Genomic DNA, 22,046 nt, shown 5'->3' with positions numbered 1-22,046 from the left:
GAGGAAACGAAATTTCAGTATTGAGACGGTATGTGACGCTGTTGCAGTCATTACAAAATTAACTCAGATTTCTAGAGGAAATTGGAGTATAATGAATGGTGATATATGTGGGCACGTGGAAAATGGAAATAATAATTGCTTGAATAATGGGAAAAATTGGTTGGCAAGAACAGTTTAAAGAAAGGCATCAGTTACCCGGGAAACAGTGACTGATTATTTTTAAAACATTGAAGTGATCTTGAGTGGTGTCCCTCCCTCCAACATTATAAACTACGACGAGACAAACTTTTGTGACGATCCTGGACAAGTGAAAGTAACAGTGAAGCGAGGCACAAGACCTCCTGAAAGGATAGTGGATAGTTCTAAATCAAGTATCAATGTGATGATAGCAGCAGCTGCTGATGGCTCAGTCCTGATACCAATACCAACAGATCTTCAATATCAATACATTCTAGGTCAATATTCGTACTGCTTCACATTAATTCCACTGTGTGTAGTCTTGATTATGACAATGCCGATGAAGAAATTCCTCCTGTTTGCTCCGAACCTCCAGGATCTCGGCGGCGGGCGAAATGATGAACAGACAGAGATGGACTCCCAAATGTGCGAATGAACTTTGCCTTTCTAAAAACTTTTTCTAACACTTTTAATGTACGGTTGAGGTACACATTTTTTTTAACAATGCTGGTACGACGGATACGTCATCACGCATACGTCCGCACGCTACCACTTATAGAAACAAACGGGTGTAGATACAGGAATTAATCAATTGAAGAGCGTATTTATTATTTTGCTTCATAGAGATGTATCAGAACATTATCCTTGCCACAAACGAACTCGTTAATTTATCTTTGTCGTTGTTTGTAACCCATTCAGTTTACATACAGCTTACATACAAGAAAAGAAAAGAACGAAAAAATAATATGATTCAACACAACAAGCGCATATATCAGTTTGACGTTGCATCCACTCTGCCGTGGATGCAGGCACTGATTTGGTTGGGAAGGATATCATAAACCCGGTGCACCCCCTCCTGAGGAAATCTGGTCCACTACTGTTGCAATCGCTCCTCAATATCTTGAGTACTGGCACTGGCAGGAGTCGACGTCCGAGCTGGTCCCACACATCTACAGGGCCCTGGTCTGAGGATCCTATTGGCTACAGGATTACTTCAGCATCGCGCAGACTGTTCGTAGAGACACGTGCCGTTTGTGGATGGTCATTGACCCGTTGAAAAGTGGCACCATGATACTGCCACGTGAAAGGTAACTCATCAGGACGCAGGATGTCCGCGACGTAGCGTTGTGCCGTCAGAGTCCTCAGACACACATCAGCCGTGACATGTTGTCCTGCCCAACGGCTCCCCACGCCATGACACCGGGAGTAACAGCCTTGTTCCTGTCCAAGACAATGGAAGAATAGGACATCCCCCCAGGTCGCTGCCATATTCGCCAATGCTGGTCATCCGGGGAGTGCAGAAATGTGAATCTCTTAAAAGTGGAAGTTTTTCTGTGAGGTTTTTCTGGGTGTGAGATTGTGCGACTAGGCCAGTTTCCCACGGAAATTAGCCACCTTGACAAAGTATTCCAACCAGAAGCTGTGTTCAAGCGCTTCCTATTCCAGTACTACAAACACAGTCAAGTGTTGAGAAAATATTATCGAAATGGCGAGACCCACCATTCTTTTGTACAGCTAACATGGTCTCTTTCTCTTTACAGCACAGTCCAACAAACACGTATTCCTAAGAGCTCCAGTAGAGTGCAAAAGAAAAACACACTCACAGACACTAGAGAGGAAACTGCCAATAACTTGTTGTGACAAGATAGTTGTGTTAGTTACATACAGAAGTTACATTACTACACTTTAAGGTAATGAACAAGCAGAGTTAGCGGCAACTAACATCGCTCGGCTTCAGAGCCTATAGGGATCTGCGACGTACCTTTTCGTTGTATATCTCGAGGAAGGAAGCCTTGAGAACGAAGTGGCAGTCGCGGCGCTCCTGCAGCAGCTTGAAGAGGTGCACGAACGACCGGAACACCAGCCCGTGGTCCTCCGAGTAAGGGTTGGGCCGCTGGTCGAACTGCGCAACATGCACACTTCAAAAACTGCACCAGCTTAAATACAAATAAGCCAGGAACTGGAACACCTAGCTGTTTTTCAGTTTCAGTGATTGAGTTTTGTGTTTTATTTTAGAGATTCTCGACTGAGTTGAGTGAGCAGGTCAATAACATCATCACAAAAAAAAAAAAGAATCACTAACTCCGACTAACTAACTTGCGAAAGCATTTTCTTGAAATTTCTATGCTCCTTTACTTACCGGAAAGCTCATAATCACCTTCCCGCATACTTCGAGCAGAAATTTCCATTTTGCGTTACTATATTTCACCGTAATAATCCACTTAAAATTGGCTTCTGATAAATTCAAAAGAACGATACCCAAAATCGCTTAACCATTGTCATAATTGTTAGTTTGACCTACATGCCTAATTTTTAATAAGTGAAGTCTTAGGGAAACCGTGACTGCTGTTAGTATAACGCACTAAATCAATGTTTGAGACACACACCATATTGGTCCCATTCCGATAACTAGTTTCGACATTCTCTTCAAAATAAAACTAATAATGAATAGCAAAGTTCATCTAACAAGGAGATGATGTAACATTAAGTTACCTGCTTTAATCACGTTCACTATTTTACGAAATTTCTTTTCATTCCCTAAACGCTGCTCACATTTACAGAAGTCTCAACGTTTCAACTAAGCAACAAGGTAGCCAACAAAAAGCTGACGGTGTACTTTGGTGGAAGGCTACTCAGACAGAAACTCGAAAGCTCTAGAAGTTTCGCTTGATCGAACGCTCAGTTACAAACAACATATATTAAGATCAGCTGCCAAAATCGATATTCGAAATAAGGTTCACCAGAAACTCTGTGGCACATCATGGAGATCACCTGTATCACCAGTGTCAGAGCACCGTTTTACCCTGTTACGGAATTTTTCTCCTCAGTTCGGATGAGTAGTACTCACACGACACTTATTGACACACAGCTCAACCGTGCCATGCGTCTTGTAAGTGGAATAATCATAACTTCATCTTCTTCCTCGCTACCCGTACTGAGGCACGTACCACCTCCATCCCCGTGGCGGGAAGGTGCACTTGTAAGTAAGTACAAAAACACTACAGTAAAATCATCAACTTCCTGTTACGGAGACATTCCAGCATTCAGTAAAGGAAAGCTTTGCTCTCGTCACCAATCCCTGGAAGCTGTAGTGATGTTAGTTACCAACGGCTTTTATTGTAATGATTGCCTGAGACACAAATGGCCGATTAATGTTACGACAGAACAATTTAGGATGCCGTGCAATCGACCACGCCAGTTGGCTTTAAACAGCCACGCAAGATCCGGTCGGTTTCTAACAGCACTGGCAAGTGTGCTGATTCTCTGCACGAGAGGAAGAAAATATCTTCTCCAAATTGTGACTGGGCGTTGAAGAGCAGTCTGTTCACCATGTAGTTCAAGGATGTCCTCTATGAACTTAACCTGGCGATCCAACTGAGTTGCTGGTGATGACGGAGAGATCAGTACATTACTTTCGTGCCCCGAAAACTAGCTTGTAACTTGAGATAATTGTAAAAAGTACTATTTAATGATAAAGCGAAACGTTAAAAAATTTATCTCCAAAAACATACTCTCTTTCTAGTTGTCATATCTTCTACAGAAATATACCTCTTCCGAATCCTAAAAATAACTGTATCTGAAAACTGGAAATGTTTGTAGCACTACTAACAAATCAACGGACAATGGTACAGAAATGCGTCATTGTTTCCATATAACTTATAGGCGTTAGCAGAGGACCTTTTTTTGACTGATTGTTCATTTGTTTACAGCTTTTTATGTTGGTGATAAAAATTGACTGTTCCTGTCTGTACTGACAGTTGTCATTTCCTGACACATTAAAACTTGGTGGCATACCGCTACTCGAATTCAGCCGCTTGCTTTTTACGAGTAATGTTCTTACCAGCAATCCTGCGTCAGTGGCAGCTGTCAGGTCAGTTCGTGAGTCGTTCCTGGGAAGTTTAGTCGGCAAGAGCATTGCGTTCGGGTGGCAAACGACCGGATTAGAGTACTAGACGGACACACAGTTTAAATACACTGATGTGAAAAAAAATCATCGGTTAGCAAACGTACTAATGGCGATAGTATGGCGTACACCAGGTACACGAGGGTAGAGCATTAGCAGAGCTGTCATTTGTACTCAGCTGATTCATGTGAAAAGATTTCTGAAGCGGTTATGGGCGCACGATGGGAATTAACAGACTTTGAACTTGGGATGGTACTTGGAGCTCATTGGACAGTCCATTTCGGAAATCGTTAGGGACTGCAATACTCCGAGATCCATAATGTCAAGATCGTGGCGAGGACACCAAATTTCAGGTGTTATGTCTTACCACGAACAACGCAGTAGGGAACGGCTTTCACTTAAGGACTGGGAGCACCGGCGCTTGCTTAGAGTTGTAAGTGTTTAAAGACAAGCAACTCTGAGTGAAATAATTGCAGAAAACAATGTGGGACGTACGACGAACATATCCGTTAGGACGGCGCAGCGAAATTTGGCGTTAATGGGCTATGCTAGCAGATAACCGACGCGATTGCTTTTGCTAACAGCACGACATCGCCTGTGGCACCTCTTCTGGTCTCGAGACCATGTCGATTGGACCCTAGACGACTAGAAAACCGTCCCAATTTCAGTTGGTAGTAGTTGATGTTTGAGTTCGAGTGTGGCGGAGACCCCGCCAAGCCATAGACCCACATTATCAACAAGGCACCGTGCAAGCTGTTGGTGGCTCCATAATGGCGTGAGCTGTGTTTACATGGAGTAGACTGGGTCCTCTGAATGGAAATGGTTATGTTCGGCTACCTGGAGACCATTTGCAGCCACTCATGGACTTCATGTTCCCAAATAGCAGATGGAATTTTTGTAGATGACAATGAGCTATGTCACTGGGCCATAGCTGTTTGCGACTGGTTTGAAGAACATTCTGGACAATTCGAACGAATGATTTGGCCATTCATATCGTCCGACATGAGTCCCATCGAACATTTATCGTACATAATCGAGCGGTTAGTTTACGCACAAGACCTAACATCACCAACACTTCCGCAATTATGGACGACTATGGAGGCAGCATGGGGCAGTATTTGCGCACGGGACTTCCAACGACTTAATGAGTCCATCTCACGTAGAGTTGCGGCTCTACACCGGCAAAAGGAGATCCGACGCTACATTAGGAGGTACCCAATGTCTTTTGTCACCTCAGTGCCTCAGTGTAATCAGGAAGGTTCAACGCAGAGTTAAAAATTCTTTTGAAGTTATTTGCTAAATAAACTATTATACTTTTCTACTTTTGTTCCTACCGCACCAACGTTAGTTCAGTCGCTACTGTTACGCAGTTACGCTACTCTGTGATTTTCCTTGTGGTATCAGCCATCTTTCACAGTCGGTTCTCCACTCCTGGTTCAGAAAAAGAACCCTTCATCTCATTGTACATCATAATTTGTTTTTATTCTGCGCTATATTCTGATCTCTTCTGTGCCGTCATCAGTCATCTTCCGGCACTGCATCAACTACGATTATTATTACTGCTACTACTACTCCTAGATTCAAATACGCTGCAAATTTCTACTTGCTACAGACTATACGCGTACTCTAAGGAGACTTTCGGTGAGATAGCTGATGGAAGACGTTAGAGAAGTAGAAATCGATTGTCTTTGATCAATACCGACTGCTTTACGGTCGCTGCTAACGTTAGCTAGCGGAAAACACTTAACTCAATGGCTCTAGTGTGTCAAAGCGATTTCAAACTCAGCTGCACTTAATATTTTAAGGGCCGTTAATTCCACGTGTCACTACACTCGGTACTGTCTGCTAACTGAAGTTGGCAGCGGCAAAAAGGTTGTCATTACCGATCGATGTTGTTCGACTTCTTTCCGTTCTGCAACTCGTATGAGCCACCTCGCCAACTGTCTTCATAGAACGCGAGTACAGAATACCGTCTAAACGATTCTTGTTACAAGTAATAAAGTTTGCAAGTTCGATACAGGTAATATCTCTGATCCTAATACGTGAGCAACATTCTGCCCTATCTGACTGCAATCATTGTTTCTACTACACAAGCCCAGAAACGTCCACAAGTCGATGTTCCGCAATTTGCTCTCGCGATATAAACATATCTTGACTCAAACAGGCCGTACCGTCTCGTTCAGCAACCCAACAACCTTTCCACATGCGTGACAAAAGTCATGGGATACCTCCTAATGTCGTGTCGGACCTGATTTTGCCCGGCGAAGTGCTGCAAGACGGCCGGCTGCAGTGGCCGAGAGGTTCTAGGCGCTTCAGTACGGAACCGCGATGCTGCTACGGTCGCAGGTTCGAATTCTGCCTCGGGCATGGATGTGTGTGATGTCCTTAGGTTAGGTTAGGTTTAAGTAGTTCTAAGTTCTAGGGGACTGATGACCTCAGATGTTAAGTCCCATAGTGCTCAGAGCCATTTGAACCATTTGCTGCAACACGACGTGGAATGGACTCAACAAGTCGTTGGAAGTCCCCTGCCGAAATACTGAGTCATGCTGCCTGTACAGCCGTCCATAACTGCGAAAGTGTTGCCGGTACACGATTTTGTGCCCTCACGATTATGTTCCACGAATGTCCTATGGGATTCATGTCGGGCGACCTAGGTGGCCAAATCATTCGCTCCAACTGTCTAGAATGTTCTTCACGCAAATTGTGAAAAATTTTGGTTTGGTGACGTGGCGCACTTTCATCCATAAAAATTCCATCGTTGAGTGGCTGAAATGGTCTCCAAGTAAACGACCATATCCATTTACAGTCAATGATCGGTTCAGTTGGATCGGAGGACCCAGTCCATTCCATGTAAACCTAGCTCACAGCATTACGGAGCCACCACCAGCTTGCACAGTGCATTGTTGACAACTTAGATCCATGGCTTCGTGGGGTCTCTCCCACACTAGAATCCTACCATCAGCTCTTACAAACTGAAATCTAGAATTTTCTGATACGGTATTCCGTCGTCTAGGTCCAACCGATATGGACACGAGGCCAGGAGAGACGCTGCACGCGACGCCGTACTTTTAGCAAAGGCACTCGCGTCAGTCGTTCGCTGTCATAGCCCATTAATACCACATTTCACGGCACTGCCCTAACGGATAAGTTCATCGTACGTCCCACAATGATTTCTGGTTTATTTCACGCAGTGTTGCTTGTCTGTTAGCACTGAAGACTTCAAGCAAATTCCACTCCTCTCAGTCGTTAAGTGAAAGCTTTCCGTATCTGATTTGTCCGTGGTGAGAAGTAACGCCCGAAATTTCGTATTCTAGGCACACTCTTGACGCTCTGGATCTCGGAATGTTGAATTCCCTAACGGTTTCCGAATGGGAATGTCCCATGCGCCTAGCTCTAACTGTTAATTCCCGTCTGAAACCTTTTCACAAGAATCACATGAGTACAAATGACAGCTCAGCAAATGCACTGCCCTTTCATACCTTGCGTACGTGATGCTGTCGCCATCTTTATATGTGCATACCGCTGTCCCATGAGTTTTGTCATATCAGTGTATTACTCCACTGTCCGATTGTGCAGTTGGTTCCTTTCTCCCTGCTCTCAGTTTCTGTTTCTCTCTGACATTACTAAAGCGACTTTGTATCCCTTGCTTAATATTTGTTTATTCACACTTTGCTTGTTCAGAAACTGCATCAGTCACGTGATTAACAGTATCAAAATCCTCTAACTGTACCATAAATATTTGAAATCTCTCAAGGGACTTTGTACCCGCAGCTTATTGCTCGTATAATCAGGCCTTGCTGCTCAGAAATTGCATCAGCTAGATGAGTAATAGTATAAAAATTTGGGAACCTCATTAAGACATCCGAGGGGAAACCTAACAGAGGGTTCGAAACGTCTACTCTTGAGAATAGCGTGATGACTTTTTTTGCGTCATCAGTATTCTGGCAGGTTTGATGTGACCCGACACGAATTTCTCTCCTGTGCCAATTTCTTCTATTAGATTAGCTCCTGTATGCAACAAATCTGTTCTACGTACTTCAATCTCTGTCTTTCCCTGCAGCTTCTACTGTTACACTCCCTCAAGGGGAGTTAACACATGCACTGTAACCCCGTCCCTTCTTCTTGTCAACGATGTTCTCTTTGGCGGTTCTGCGAAGAACCGTGTCACATCCTATCACTCTACCTAATTTGCACATCCTTCCATAGCACCACATTTCAAATGCTTCGATTCTCTTCTTTTCTGCTTTTCCCGCAGTCCGTGATTCTCTTCCATTTTATTCTTTGCTAGAAAAGAACATCCTCAAAAATTTCGTCCTTAAATTAGATACTATGTTGAGTTCTAGCGGGTCTTTTTTTTCTTTGTGCTAGTATGCATTTTATGTCTTCCTTTTTCCGTCTGTAATGTTTTATTTTTCATCCAACGCTACAAAATTCTACTTCGTAGATCTAAATTTTGGTTCTGAGTTTATCGCCAAGCTCATTTCTACTACTCCTCATTACCTTCCCGTTTCTTCAGTTTACTCTCGATCCATACTGTGTGCTAACTAAACTGCTCATTCCGTTTAACATGTCCCGCTATTCTTTCTAACTTTCACTGAGGGTAGAAATGTCATTCGTGAATATTATACCTGATATCCCACATAGATCTAAAATTAACCAATGATAATAACCAATATAAATTTGAAATTTACAGAAAACTTACAATTAGAGGTCGTGCAAATATGCATACTTTAAATCAACGATCGATGGAATTATAAATTTACCACTGGAAGAAAAATAAAGAAAAAGTGAAATTATAACACGACAATACGTAACACAGAAAAAAATAATTTCGACCCAGATATAGTACTCAAAATCTACAAAGAGCATGCTAAACCTAAAGCAGACAATATACATAAAAACAGAACATTGAAAAGAGATGACAAAACCAAAGCTAAACCGATGAATATATATACACACTATGTGACCAAAAGTATCCGGACACCCCGAAAAATATACGTTCTTCATATTAGCTGCATTGTGCTGCCCCCTACTGCCACGTACTCCATATCAGCGACGTCAGTAGTCATTAGACATCGTGAGAGAGCAGAATGGAGCGCTCCGCGAAACTCACAGACTTCGAACGTGGTCAGGTGATTGTGTGTCACTTGTGTCATACGTCTGTACGCGGGATTTCCACGCTCCTAAACATCCCTAGGTTCCAATGTGATAGTAAAGCGAAAACGTGAAGGGACACGTACAGCACAAAAGCGTACATGCCGATCTCGTGTGTTGACTGACAGAGACCGCCGACAGTTGAAGAGGGTCGTAATGTGTAATAGGCAGACATCTATCCAGTCCATCACACAGTAATTCAAAACTGCATCAGGATCCACTGTAAGTACTATGACAGCTAGACGTGAGGTGAGAAAATTTGGATTTCATGGTCGAGAGGCTGCTGATAAGCCACAGATCACGCCGGTAAATGCCAAACGACACCTCTCTTGGTGTAAGGAGCGTATACATTGGACAACTGAACAGTGGAAAACGTTGTGTGGAGTGACGAATCACGGTACACAATGTGGCGATCCGATGGCAGGGTGTGGGGCGAATGCACGGTGAACGTCATCTGCCAGTGTGTGTGGTGCCAACAGTAAAATTTGGTGCGGTGGCCTTATGGGGTGTTCGTGCTTTTCATGGAGGGGGCTTGCACCCCTTGTTATTTTGCGTGGCACTGTCACAGCACAGGCCTACATTGATGTTTTAAGCACCTTCTTGCTTCCCACTGTTGAAGAGCAATTCGAGGATGGCGACTGCATCTTTCAACACTATCGAACACCTGTACATAATGCACGGCCTGTGACGGAGTGGTTTCACGACAATAACATCCCTATAATGGACTGGCCTGCACCGAGTCCTGACCTGAATCCTATAGAACACCTTTAGGATGTTTTGGAACGCCGACTTCGTACCAGGCCTCACCGACCGACATCGATACCTCACCTCAATGCAGCACTCCGTGAAGAATGGGCTGCCATTCCCCAAAAGGCCTTCCAGCACCTGATTGAACATATGCTTGCGAGAGTGGAAGCTGTCATCAATGCTAAGGGTGGGCCAACACCATATTGAATTCCAGCATTACCGATGGAGGGCACCACGAACTGGTAAGTCATTTTCAGTCAGGTTTCCGGATACTTTTGATAACATAGTGTATCTGCCCTTGAAAATAACATGTACTAACCACGCGGAAGATTTTACGTTTTATGAAAAGAATCAGGATTGCAGGCTTGTATAATTCCACCTCTGCACCCACTGCTTGTGTACTGCAGTCGTAACGTCTACTGCTGCCAGTACTTCTTTAGTTAGTTGCAACTTCCATTTAAATCTAACGCAAAATAATTTCTTTCACCTAGATAACTCCTTCAACAAAAATAAACTAAAAACTGAAAACACCTTGTTTTCAAGTGTAGTTGCTTGAGTAAGACTAAAAATATAATACTGTATTATTAATGTTAACACCAATCATGCATACATATCTTGTAAACTGATTCGTTTCATATAATTTCGATAAAATAATCGCCAGATGATCTATGCAACATGTAACTAACTACTGCGCTTCACAAAGTAAGCGACGCTCCTGAGGAAGCAGTACTCACAAGTCCGGGAGGCCCGGTGAGGGTGTGCGTCTTGCCGGAGCCGGTCTGGCCGTAGCAGAAGCAGGTGCAGCTGTAGCCGTCGACGGCCATGTCGATGAGGCGCGTCACGCCCGAGTACTGCAGCACGTCCTCCTGTGTGGCCGCCGGCTCGAACACGGCGTTGTACGAGAACACCTTGGGCCGCACGCTGCCGCCCAGCGCCGCCGCGCACTCCAGCGCGTTCAGCTGACAACACACACGCACAGATACTTGCTGGGGCCACTATTATCTCGACAGCAGTCTCTCAGGTAACGCAACAACTGTAAAGTACACTACAGACTCGTGTAAACTACAAAAGAAAAATTCAGTTCCCCCTGCGTTTTTGTGTCGCACGTGTATGAGCTTAGAATCAACCGGAGCTGCGAATGAAATAATAAGCCTTGTAAAACTTAAAAAAGCTCCAAGACAAATAAAAATACTGGATACTGGATACTGAAATCCCCACTGGCCAAGGGTAGAATAACAAAACACCAGCTCAATATATGAAACTTGCTATCCGGAAATGGTACCATACGTTCTGCTAATTTTATACACTACCAGCCATTACAATCACTACCCCACGAAGATGACGTGCTACAGGCGTGAAATTTAACCGACAGGAAGAAGATGCTGTGATAAGCAAATTATTAGCTTTTCAGAGCATTCACACAAGGTTGGCGCCGGTGGCGACACCTACAACGTGCTGACATGAGGAAAGTTTCCAACCGATTTCTCATACACAAACAGCAGTTGACAGGCGTTGCCTGGTCAAACGTTGTTGTGATGCTCGTGTAAGGAGGAGAAATGCGTACCATCACGTTTCCGACTTTCATAAAGGTCGGATTGTAGCCTATTGCGATTGCGGTTTATCGTATCGAGACATTGCTGCTCGCTTTGGTCGAGGTCCAATGACTGTTAGCGGAATATGGAATCGGTGGGTTCAGGAGGGTAATACGGAACGCCATGTTAGATCCCAACGGCCTCGTATCACTAGCAGTCGAGATGACAGGGTTCTTATCCCCATGGCTGCAACGGATCGTGCAGCCACGTCTCGATCCCTGTGTCAACAGATGGGGACGTTTGCAAGACAACAACCATCTGCACGAACAGTTCGATGACGTTTGCAGCAGCATGGACTATCAGTACAGAGGCCATGGCTGCGGTTACCCTTGATGCTGGACCACAGGCAGGAGTGCCTGCGATGGTGTACTCAACGACGAACCTGGGTGCACAAATGGCAAAATGTCATTTTCTCGGATGAATCCAGGTTCTGGTTAGAGCATCACGATGGTCGCGTCCGTGTTTGGCGACATCGCGGTGAACGCACATTGGAAGCGTGTATTCGTCATCGCCATACTGGCGTATCACCTGGCGTGATTGTATGGGGTGCCATTGGTAACACGTCTCGGTCACCTGTTGTTCGCATTGACGGCACTTTGAACAGTGGACGTTACGTTTCAGATGTGTTGCGACCCGTGGCTCTACCTTTCATTCGATCCCTGCGAAACCCTACATTTCAGCAGGGTAATGCACGACCGCATGTTGCAGGTCTTGTACGGGCCTTTTTGCATACAGAAAATGTTCGACTGCTGCCCTGGCCAGCACATTCTTCAGATCTCTCACCAATTGGAAACGTCTGGTCAATGGTGGCCGAGCAACTGGCTCGTCAGAATACGCCAGTCACTACTCTTGATGAACTGTGGTATCGTGTTGAAGCTGCATGGGCAGCTATACCTGTACACGCCATCCAAGCTCTGTTAGACTCAGTGCCCAGGCGTATCAAGGCCGTTATTACGGCCAGAGGTGGTTGTTCTCGGGATCTATGTATCCAAATTGCGTGAAAATGTAATCACATGTCAGTTCTAGTATAATATATTTGTGCAACAAATACCCGTTTGTCATCTCCATTTCTTCTTGGTGTAGCAATTTTAATGGCCAGTAGTGTATATAGGTTGTACTTTCCTACAACCACATCTACATCCATCCTCCGGAAACCACAGTCAATCGTATGGGAGATGGTACGTCCCGTTCTATTAACATATGGATCCTGGGAAGAATGAGTGTTTGAATCCATCTCTGTGCACTGTAATTATTCTAACCTTGTCCTTACAATCCCTTCGTGAGCGATACGTAGACGTTGTAGTATATTCCTGGAGTTATCATTTAAAACCGGTTCTTGAAACTTTGTTGGCAGATTTTTTGGGATAGTTTGCGTCTATCTTCAAGAGTCTACCAGTTCAGTTTCTTCAGCATCTCTGTGACACTCTCTCACGGGTCAAACAAGCCTGTGACTATTCGTGCTGCCCTTCTCTGTATCCCCTTTTGATCCTCTTTGGTACGAGTCCCACACACTTAAGCAATGTTCTATAATGGGTCGCACGAGTGACTTGCAAGCAATCTCCTTTGCAGACTGATTTCACTTCCCCAGTATTCTACCAATAAACCGAAGTCTGCCATCTGCTTCACCCACGACAGAGCCTATATGATCCTTCCATTTCATATTCCTACAAAGTGCTACACCCAGGTATTCGTATGAGCTGGTCGATTCCATCTGTGATTCTCTAATGTTATAGTCGTAGGATACCACATTTTTTCGTTTTATGAAGTACACAACTTTACATTTCTGAACATCTAAAGCAAATTGTCAATCTTTGCACCACTTTGAAATTATATCAAGATCTGACTGAATATTTATGCAGCTTCTTTCAGACGGGACTTCATTATAGATAACTGCATCATCTGCAAAAATCTGATGTTACTATAATATTGTTCGCAAGGTCATTAATATAAAACATGAACAGCAAGGGTCCTAATATCCTGTCCTAGGGCACACCCGAAGTTACTTCTACATCTGACAATGACTCCTCATCCAAGGTAACATACTGCGTCTTTCCCGCCAAAAAGTTCTCAATCCATTGACAAATTTAACTTGATATAGCATATGATCGTACCTTTGATAATAAGCTTAGGTGTTGTACGTAGTATTGAGTCAAATGCTTTTCGGAAATCAAGAAATATTGGCTCTACCTCACTGCCTTGATCCAAAGCTTTCAGTATGTCATGTGAGGAAAATGTGAGTTTGTTTACATGGTCGATGTTTTCGGAATCTACGCAAAATTTAAATAATAAACAATCCTCACAGTTAAAGAGCACTCCCAATTAAGAAACAGTCATCAAAAAACAACTAATTTAAACGTAATAAGAGCTTGCAAATTTATCACAATAATTAGTTATTCTCTAAAGTAAATCTTGAAGGAAAGCCAATTTAAAACAAATATGTCTTAGGCGTGTTCCGTGATCTCCACTGTGTTTTCTTCGGAAGAAATACACTGATGAGCCAAAACATTATGACCACTGCCCACCGCGAAGTTGAATGCCTCCTTGTGATGTAGCCGGCACGTGACGCAGCAAGGAAAGAATGTAAATGGAAGAAAGGCGGATTGGCAGTCATTACAGAGCGAAGATGCAGGCCGCAATTGCGGAAATCCACTAATATGACAGGTTTTGACAAAGGGCACATTGTTACGGCCATGCGGCTGCAAACGAGAGTCTCTGGAACGGCACTTGTGGTCACCTGTTGGCGTAGAATTGTCGCGAGCGCCTGTGGAAAGTGGTTGAAAACTGGTGAAATAACGATTTGGAAATAACGATTTGGCCGTATGATTTTGGACGACGGCGTTTCATCACAAAACGTAGAGATCGAAGAATCCCACACTGTGTAATCCAGGACAGGAATTTATCTGTGGCAGATGTGATGGCAGGGTGCAACGCTGAAGAAGGCGCAACTATTTCGGAGCACACCTTTCAAACGGCATTGTTGAATATGAAGTTCCACGTCACACCACCCCTACGTGTTCCTGTGGTGATCCAACGGCATCGTCAGTTATGTTTGCAGTGGGCGCAGCGCCACTGAGGTTTCATCATGGATCACTAGAAACTTGCTTCACGTCGAATGTATCGCATTTTTGCTGCAGCAGGTCGATGGCTGGTTTCTTAAACGCCGTCATCCAGGCGAATGGCTGCCCGAGACATGCACGGAACCACAGCTGCAGGCCCGTGGGGGCAGAATTATGCTATAGAGTACACTGAGTTGGGCTTCCACGGGATATGTGGCGGTAATCGAAGGCACTTGAACATTAACGCATCACTTCGTGCATAAAGTTTCTCCTACTTCTCCAACAGGATAATTGTCCGTGTTGCAAGATCATAATCGTACTATAGTGGTTTGAGGGGCATTGTAGTGATCTCACATTGATGTCTTGACCAAGAAATGTGCCTGATATGTGCCCATTGACACACATATTGCGCTCCAGCCTCGTGCCTTTAACCATCATCCCAGAATTTTCGGAAATTGCTTGACCTGTGCTTAGATATGTGGTGCCACATACTTCTGGAATCCTGTCAGGGGCTTCTAGAATCCATGCCAAGCAGAATCTCTGTTGTACTGTGTTTCAAAAGTGGAACACCACGCTATTAACCAGGTGGTGATAATGTTTTGGCTCATCAGTGTATAAAAATATTCTGGCCAAAACCACTCACGGTGAGAAATATTCAGTAGTATTCAGTTTCCTTATTCATCTCTTACAAAGGCAGAACAGATTAACATTCAGATGGCAATCTGAAAATGAACTAACACAAATACCATGTAAAAAATTTAAGAACTTCTGCGATAAATTTCATTTACGCGATAGATAACAAATCACAGTACAAAACACATTTTCTTAAAACTGCCTGGGGGATCTTTTCTCTTTAAAAACAAAAACAAAAAAGTTTGTGAAGTACACACACCGTTAATATCACACGCAATTGCACGTATAGCTTACCAACCAGGTTAGCTGAGAGCGCTAATGCGCTGCTTCCTGGACTCGCGTAGGCGTGCAAGCCCCGGATCGAATCCGCCCGACGCGGACCACCGGCAGTACACCCGATTCTACGAGATGACAACATATCGCCGGGAATGTCTTAGAAATTATATTGCAATATTTCCTGTTATTTAATAGAAACCAAATAAAAGCTCACTGAGGATGAAGTGATTTCAGCAAAAAAAAAAACTGGGGTAGAAAAGGATACAAAAAATTGTTGGCACAGGGTGGAACCTATCCTAAAACAAATTGGTTAATGTTGTATGAAGGTTTCCCCGTTTTCGATGCACTGTGTTATCATTCTTGTTTGCTCCTCCACAAGCATTTTACAATATTTCTAAATGTTTCTTTTGAAACATTCTGTATAATTAATAATGTAAGTGGGTTTCGAGACTTAGCACTGGAATTATTGTCGAACATCTGCTTAGGCTGCGCTCTGGTAAGGCATTGCGTAACAGTACCCAACCTAACGACACTATACTTTTAGCGGAGTAGGTTGACTTGTCCTGGCTGAGAGGACTACTGCCTTCATTTGATACTGCTGGGCTTGACTTCTCAATCCGGTAATAGTTAAAATTACGCTGTCCAGGGCGTACAACACAAACGTGGAGAGGATCACTATTTAAAGTCTAAACTGGTGAAGTCAATCGTATATTTCAGTACAGACACGGATAGATATCAATATGAGAGGAAGCGACTGGAAATTTGGCAAAAAGAGGAGACAGGTGAAGCAGAGACTCGTGCTTTACAGCAACTATCCGACTGAGAGACGTCAAAATACACTCAGCTCTTGTAGAAAGGCGGGGACAAAAATATAGCTGGAAATTACTATATTTTTCCCGATGGGTTGTGTCCTACCTCCAAGGCAAACCCTTTTTTTAACGGACGTCCAGAATATTAATAAATTCAGTATGTTGAGAACTATGCAAGTTATGGAGGCAAAAATAATTACGACGACTGCTCAAAGAAATTATCGTGTATATATGCAAACTGAAACCACGAATGAAAATTTGTACCAGGCTGGTATTCTAACTCGGGTCTGCTGCTCACTAGGCAGATGAACTAATCACTGCGCCACTCGCTCACAGTAGCTTCGCACAACTGCACGGACTACCCTACCATGCCTGCCTTCTCGTCAGCAGGCCGGTGTGGCCAAGCGGTTAAAGGCGCTACAGTCTTGAACCGCGTGGCCGCTACGGTCGCAGGTTCGTATCCTACCTCGGGCATGGATGTGTGTGAGTCGTTAGTTAGGTTTAAGTAGTTCTAAGTTCTAGGGGACTGATGACCTTAGAAGTTAAGTCCCATAGTGCTCTGAGCCATTTGAACCATTTGGACCTTCTCGTCATAGATGTCCGGGACTTGTGTGGAATCATACAGTTTCATTTGATTAAAGAATCTACGCCTGCGTTTCAGGCAGGATTTCATGTATCGTTCCAAGCTAAGGTGCTACTCCAATATAGTTGGAGAACCTCTGCAATGCTGTTCGAGTTTACAGGAAATATCAAGTGGATTGAGATGTGAATCGGAATTTGGATTGAGGAGGGAAGCGTGCAGTGGTGCAGAGCCACTATGGCAGGGCTGCGTAGCGGTTAGTGCATATACCTGGTGAGCAGGAGAACCGGGTTCGAATCCCGGTCTTGATACTAATTTTCATTCGTCGCTTAAGTCTGCAACCATACATCATAGATGTTTGAGACTTGAAAAGGTCTCTGTAACCAAATAGTTTCATTGGATTGTAACACAGTTTACTTTCACAATAAAGTTTTATTTGATTATAGCACAGTTTAATTTCTAAGAACTACAAAATCTTCCTCTCGTTATAGCCAAACAGATTCAGTGTGAAAATTGAACAAGAAAGCATCAATAAGAGAAAAGGAAAAATTATAGCAACCCTTTCAACGTCGTTTCGCTATTTAGTGAGTGCTGTGCTCACATTCAACAGGGAAACCTCAACCTTTTAATTCAAATAGACGATTTTTTACAAGAAAAAAGATTCTCACTAAAAGCAAATCATGTAATTTAATGAAGCGCCCTGCAGCTGTCAAGCTTCTCTTTTTCTTTATCTCCTTAAACTCTTTCCTGTAAGGCACAGAGGAATATAACAGGGAAAATACAATGAATTCACAGCTTTACTGATAACCCACTATTTTATTTCTGTTACGGGGCTCGTCAGCTTGTGAGCAGCTTATCTCAAGGGCAACGTCCTCAGTGGCCGTGCAACCATTCCCGTTAGTGAACACAGCAACTACAAATGCGGGCGCCAAAGATAGCACCTAACATGCAGGTGAACGATTTTGCTGAAACAGGTGTACCATAAACGACAACATTGAGCGTAAAACTTACCTTCCCACTGACTTGGCCTGACCAAGTTAGTTAAAGCTGTTATTCCCGTAAGGTAATGTATCACACAGCCGGGAGGGTGAATGCGGCTCGTTTGGTTTCCTAACACTAGGGAAGAAATCATATACCTCTCGCTATTGTACCAGCAACCCAATACTCATATCCTCTCCTGTTACATGTCACGTGACTTGCTCCTTTCTCTAACGCTCCTACAGGAGTGATCCTTAGGCTTTGGTCAGTCTCAGTATTATGTTCTTCAGCAATCTACCAACACCTTATTTTCGATTGACAAGTGTTGTCCTGCGTGTCTACAGACACTCAGGAGCAGAGGAAATTTACTGTCGCCAATTGTTAAAATTTTTGGAAAAAACAACATTGTGTCGAAAGAGGTCCGTGAGCGAAGTATTGTGGACTTCGTTTTATTTCTGACAATCATATTTCATGACACAATGGTAGTCGCTATCGTCCTACGTTGGCGGTTTTCAAGTACTACACGTCAAGAGCGGCATTTGAGGACAAAACGACGATTACATGTGTTGCCAGTTCGTTGACCACTAAATGCCGATAATGTTACAATTTTATTCGTGAGACCAATGACTCGTTGGCAGAAAAATATAATACGCTTACGAAATATTTCTTGTTAATCAATATGCAGCACTAATTACCTTGTTACTGCGGGTATTTTCATAATAATATTGTTTCATAACAGATTGTTTGTTTATAAAAGACAATTTTCCTATGAGCACCGTATTTACTGTTTTATTTACCGGTATTTCTAATTTGCTCTGTAAACACCAGAACTGAAGCACTTTCATAGCTCACTACTGTCTCCCAACCTCGACCTACAGTGCCGTGTTATCACTGCCATCAGGCTGAAAAGGTACCATCCAAGGTGTGCATGGTTTATTTATTCACTACTCTGCATTTAGCAGGATAACAATAACAGCATACGTTATGCAGTCTTTCGCTTGCTCCATCTGTTTTCTGTTTGAAAATTTCTAGGTCTATCCTAGAATTCTGATCCATAGACAGACCTCTGATTGATCATTTTCGACCACTCTTCTCATAAAAAATTTTTTTGGTTTTTCCGTCTGGGAAAACAGAGGTCCCTCGACCGCCCTGTTTACCTCAATATAGAAAGTAAAGCAGAAGAATTGAACATTTAAGAAGATTAGAAGATCTAATTTGATCCATCCTAAAGTTAATAACACGCTTTTCCCCAGAAGGGGTGATCAGATTTAGCGCTTTGTTTAAAAAATGTTTTCTACATTTGTCTTTTCTAATTACGAAATCCATCGACTTGGCTTCGGTGCTCTTACAGCTTACCGTATGTTAGCTTCTCTCGTATTTTATCTAACGCTCTTCATAAAAATTAGATGTAGGCCATAAACATTTCCGTTATTTAGCAACAAAGTCTTCTATCTTTCTGAGCATAACTACTTCGGCTGCGCTCCGCCATATATTCGTTTAGAAGCTTCCTGAGACAAGCAGCTGTCGGAGTCGTCAGTACTTGTAGTTCCCACGTACGCATTGCTTCCAAAGCGTGTAGCAACCGCGTCTTCTTGCGAAAACCGGATCCCTACAATGTCGTTTTGGTAAGGAGCTTCCAACTTACGGCGCCGCTATTACGCATCGCATAGAGAAAGAATATCGATATTTTTTTTCAAGATTCCAAATCGTTATCAGTGACAGGTTTTATTTCTTCAATACAGAACGAGCATATTTTATTTTGATTGCAGTAATTTTTAGTCTCATTTCCTGGAGTGTTCTTCCAGTACAGAACGCTTTCAAGTCACAATGCCTTGTTCTACATCAAAGGTCTTGTAGGACTCTGCGCCGTGACATAGTTCATTACTTTTCTGTTCGTTCTCCTCTTAGTGACTGGAACTGCTTCTTCACTGGAAAGATAAAAAATCTCTTCTTATTATTAATTTACGTCACACGATGTTCAATCTGTCTCAAGTATTTCAGATTCAGATCGCAGTAAATCTCAATTTGCTTCCCTCTTCTTAAAAGCTGCTTTATTGTTACATAATTATTAGTCACATAATCCTCGTTAGACAGAGCATGTTCAATAATGTTAGTTTTTATTGTTGTCAGAGTTTCGTCAAAATCGCACAATATTATGTCAGAAGAGACTTTATTGATAGCGAGAGAAACGCCTATCTAAGTCGACACACATGCCTAGTTGTGGTTAACGGCAGTATTAAATGGTTTGTTAGTTGTAAATAATCATGGTTCATGTCATGTGTCTTGAAGACCCAAAACTCTTTCATCTTCCTCATCGTGTTCCAGCCTCGATATGACGTTAGAATCTGGAAAGAAAGTCTCTTTGGTCTTAAGTCCAACATTATCAGTTTCCCTAGGTGTTACGGATCTGACATTATCATAACAGTATTGGAAGTACACTGATACTAAAAAATAAGGATTATAAATAAAATAGAACTTATAGCGATCCAATGCTCTCAGGATGCGGCTACACTGGTAGAGGGAATCGTGTGGAATGAATGGACTGTACGGTTTGTTAGGTTAGAGGGTCTCGGGAAAATACAGAAAGGGCTTTAGCCCCAAAGGGTACAGGACAAACATAGGACGAGGGTAGACATAGCAATAACCTGGGGCTAAACGAATAGCTGTATTAAGTAATGCAATTTGTATAGGAGTGAAAGGTTGAATTCCTATTGGGCCAGTTCTGTAGTTATAAACTGTCGTAGCTATGTTGGGAAAGAACCAGAGTTCGAAGCGCTAGTAGAAAACACTGATGCACAAATCGTTATAGGTACCGAAAGTTGGCTAAAGCTGGACATAAGACCAGACTTTTTTACAAAGCACCTGATGGTGTTCAGAAAGTATACATGAAATACTTGTATATACTATAAAATAGCTATCCCACTCAAACGATTATAGTTAGTCGTGGCTTCAAGCTACCCTCGATATGTTGGCGCAAATACGTGTTCAAAGACGGTGGTAGGTATGAAACATCGTCAGAGGTTCTAGTCAAAGCTTTCTCCGAAAATTATTTTGAGCAGTTAGTTCAGGAGCCCACTCGATATGTAAATGGTCGCGAAACCGTTCTTGATCTCTAGGAAAAAATAATCTTGAGCAAACAGAAAACTCATGATGCATACAGGAATTGGTGACCACAAGGTCATTGTATCGGGACTAACCATCGCAACCTCCAAGTCCACCAAAAAAAAACGTAAAATAGATCTATTTAAAAAAAAAAAAAAAAAACAGAGAAAAATTTTCATGACACTTTCATTCCTTTCAAGCGAACTACGTAAACGAAGGTCTAGACCAGGTGTAGCTTACATTCATAGAAGTAGAATCGGATACAGCTGAGTGATTTATACCGAATAAATTAATAAAGCATGGCGCTGATCCTCCATGCTATACAAAACAGGTCAGAACACTGTTACGGAAGCAACGGAGAAACATGCCAAATTTAAAAGGACACAAAATCTTTACTGACGATCGAAACTTAGAGCAGACTTCAATGTGAGACACTTTTAACAGCTTCCACAGAGAACCTCTGTCTTTAAATCTGGCAGAAAATCCGTGGAGATTCTAGTCACATGTCAAGAACATCAGCGGCATACAATAATGATACCTTCACTAAGCGATACCAATTGTGATATTGCCGATTGGAACTACTAAAACAGCGTTACTAAACACAGTTTTCCGAAATTCTGTCATTAAAGAGGAGGAAGTCAATATTCCACATTTCACATCGAGAACAGCTGCCAATTGGGTAACGTAGAAGTAGGTGTCCTCGGTGTAGCGAAGCAGCTTAAATCACTTAATAAAGGCAAGTCTCCCTGTACAGACAGTATATCAGTCAGATTCCTTTCAGAGTACGCTCATACAATAGGCCCATACTTAGCAATAGTATACCATCGTTCGAGGGGCAAGAGGTCCATAACCAAAAGACTGGAAAGCTGCACAGATCACACAATATTTAGGAAATGAAATACGAATAATTCGATAATTTACAGACTCATATCACTGACGTCGATTTCCAGTAGGCTTTTGGAACATATACTGTGTTCGAACATTATGAGTTACCTAGAAGGAAACGATAAATTGGCACATAGCACGAATTCAGAAAAC

At 42.9% G+C, this 22,046-nt stretch overlaps 1 protein-coding gene across 1 annotated transcript in view; it reads right to left on the bottom strand.

Annotated features, from left to right (window-relative positions):
* The window catches only part of LOC126457630 (kinesin-like protein KIF12), a gene marked incomplete at its 5' end in the record, with an annotated part of 606,856 nt that overhangs the window by 305,786 nt on the left and 279,024 nt on the right, over positions 1-22,046 (bottom strand). Inside the window, 2 exons of the mRNA XM_050094104.1 lie at positions 1,940-2,080; positions 10,717-10,941. Of these exons, the coding sequence (XP_049950061.1) occupies positions 1,940-2,080; positions 10,717-10,941 (366 nt within the window). The remainder of the gene's footprint in view (positions 1-1,939; positions 2,081-10,716; positions 10,942-22,046) is intronic.

The sequence above is a fragment of the Schistocerca serialis genome, chromosome 1, assembly GCF_023864345.2.
Source record: "Schistocerca serialis cubense isolate TAMUIC-IGC-003099 chromosome 1, iqSchSeri2.2, whole genome shotgun sequence".
NCBI lineage: Eukaryota > Metazoa > Arthropoda > Insecta > Orthoptera > Acrididae > Schistocerca > Schistocerca serialis.
The sequence above is the reverse complement of the archived record's forward strand: the minus strand, read 5'-3'. Positions and strand labels throughout refer to the sequence as shown.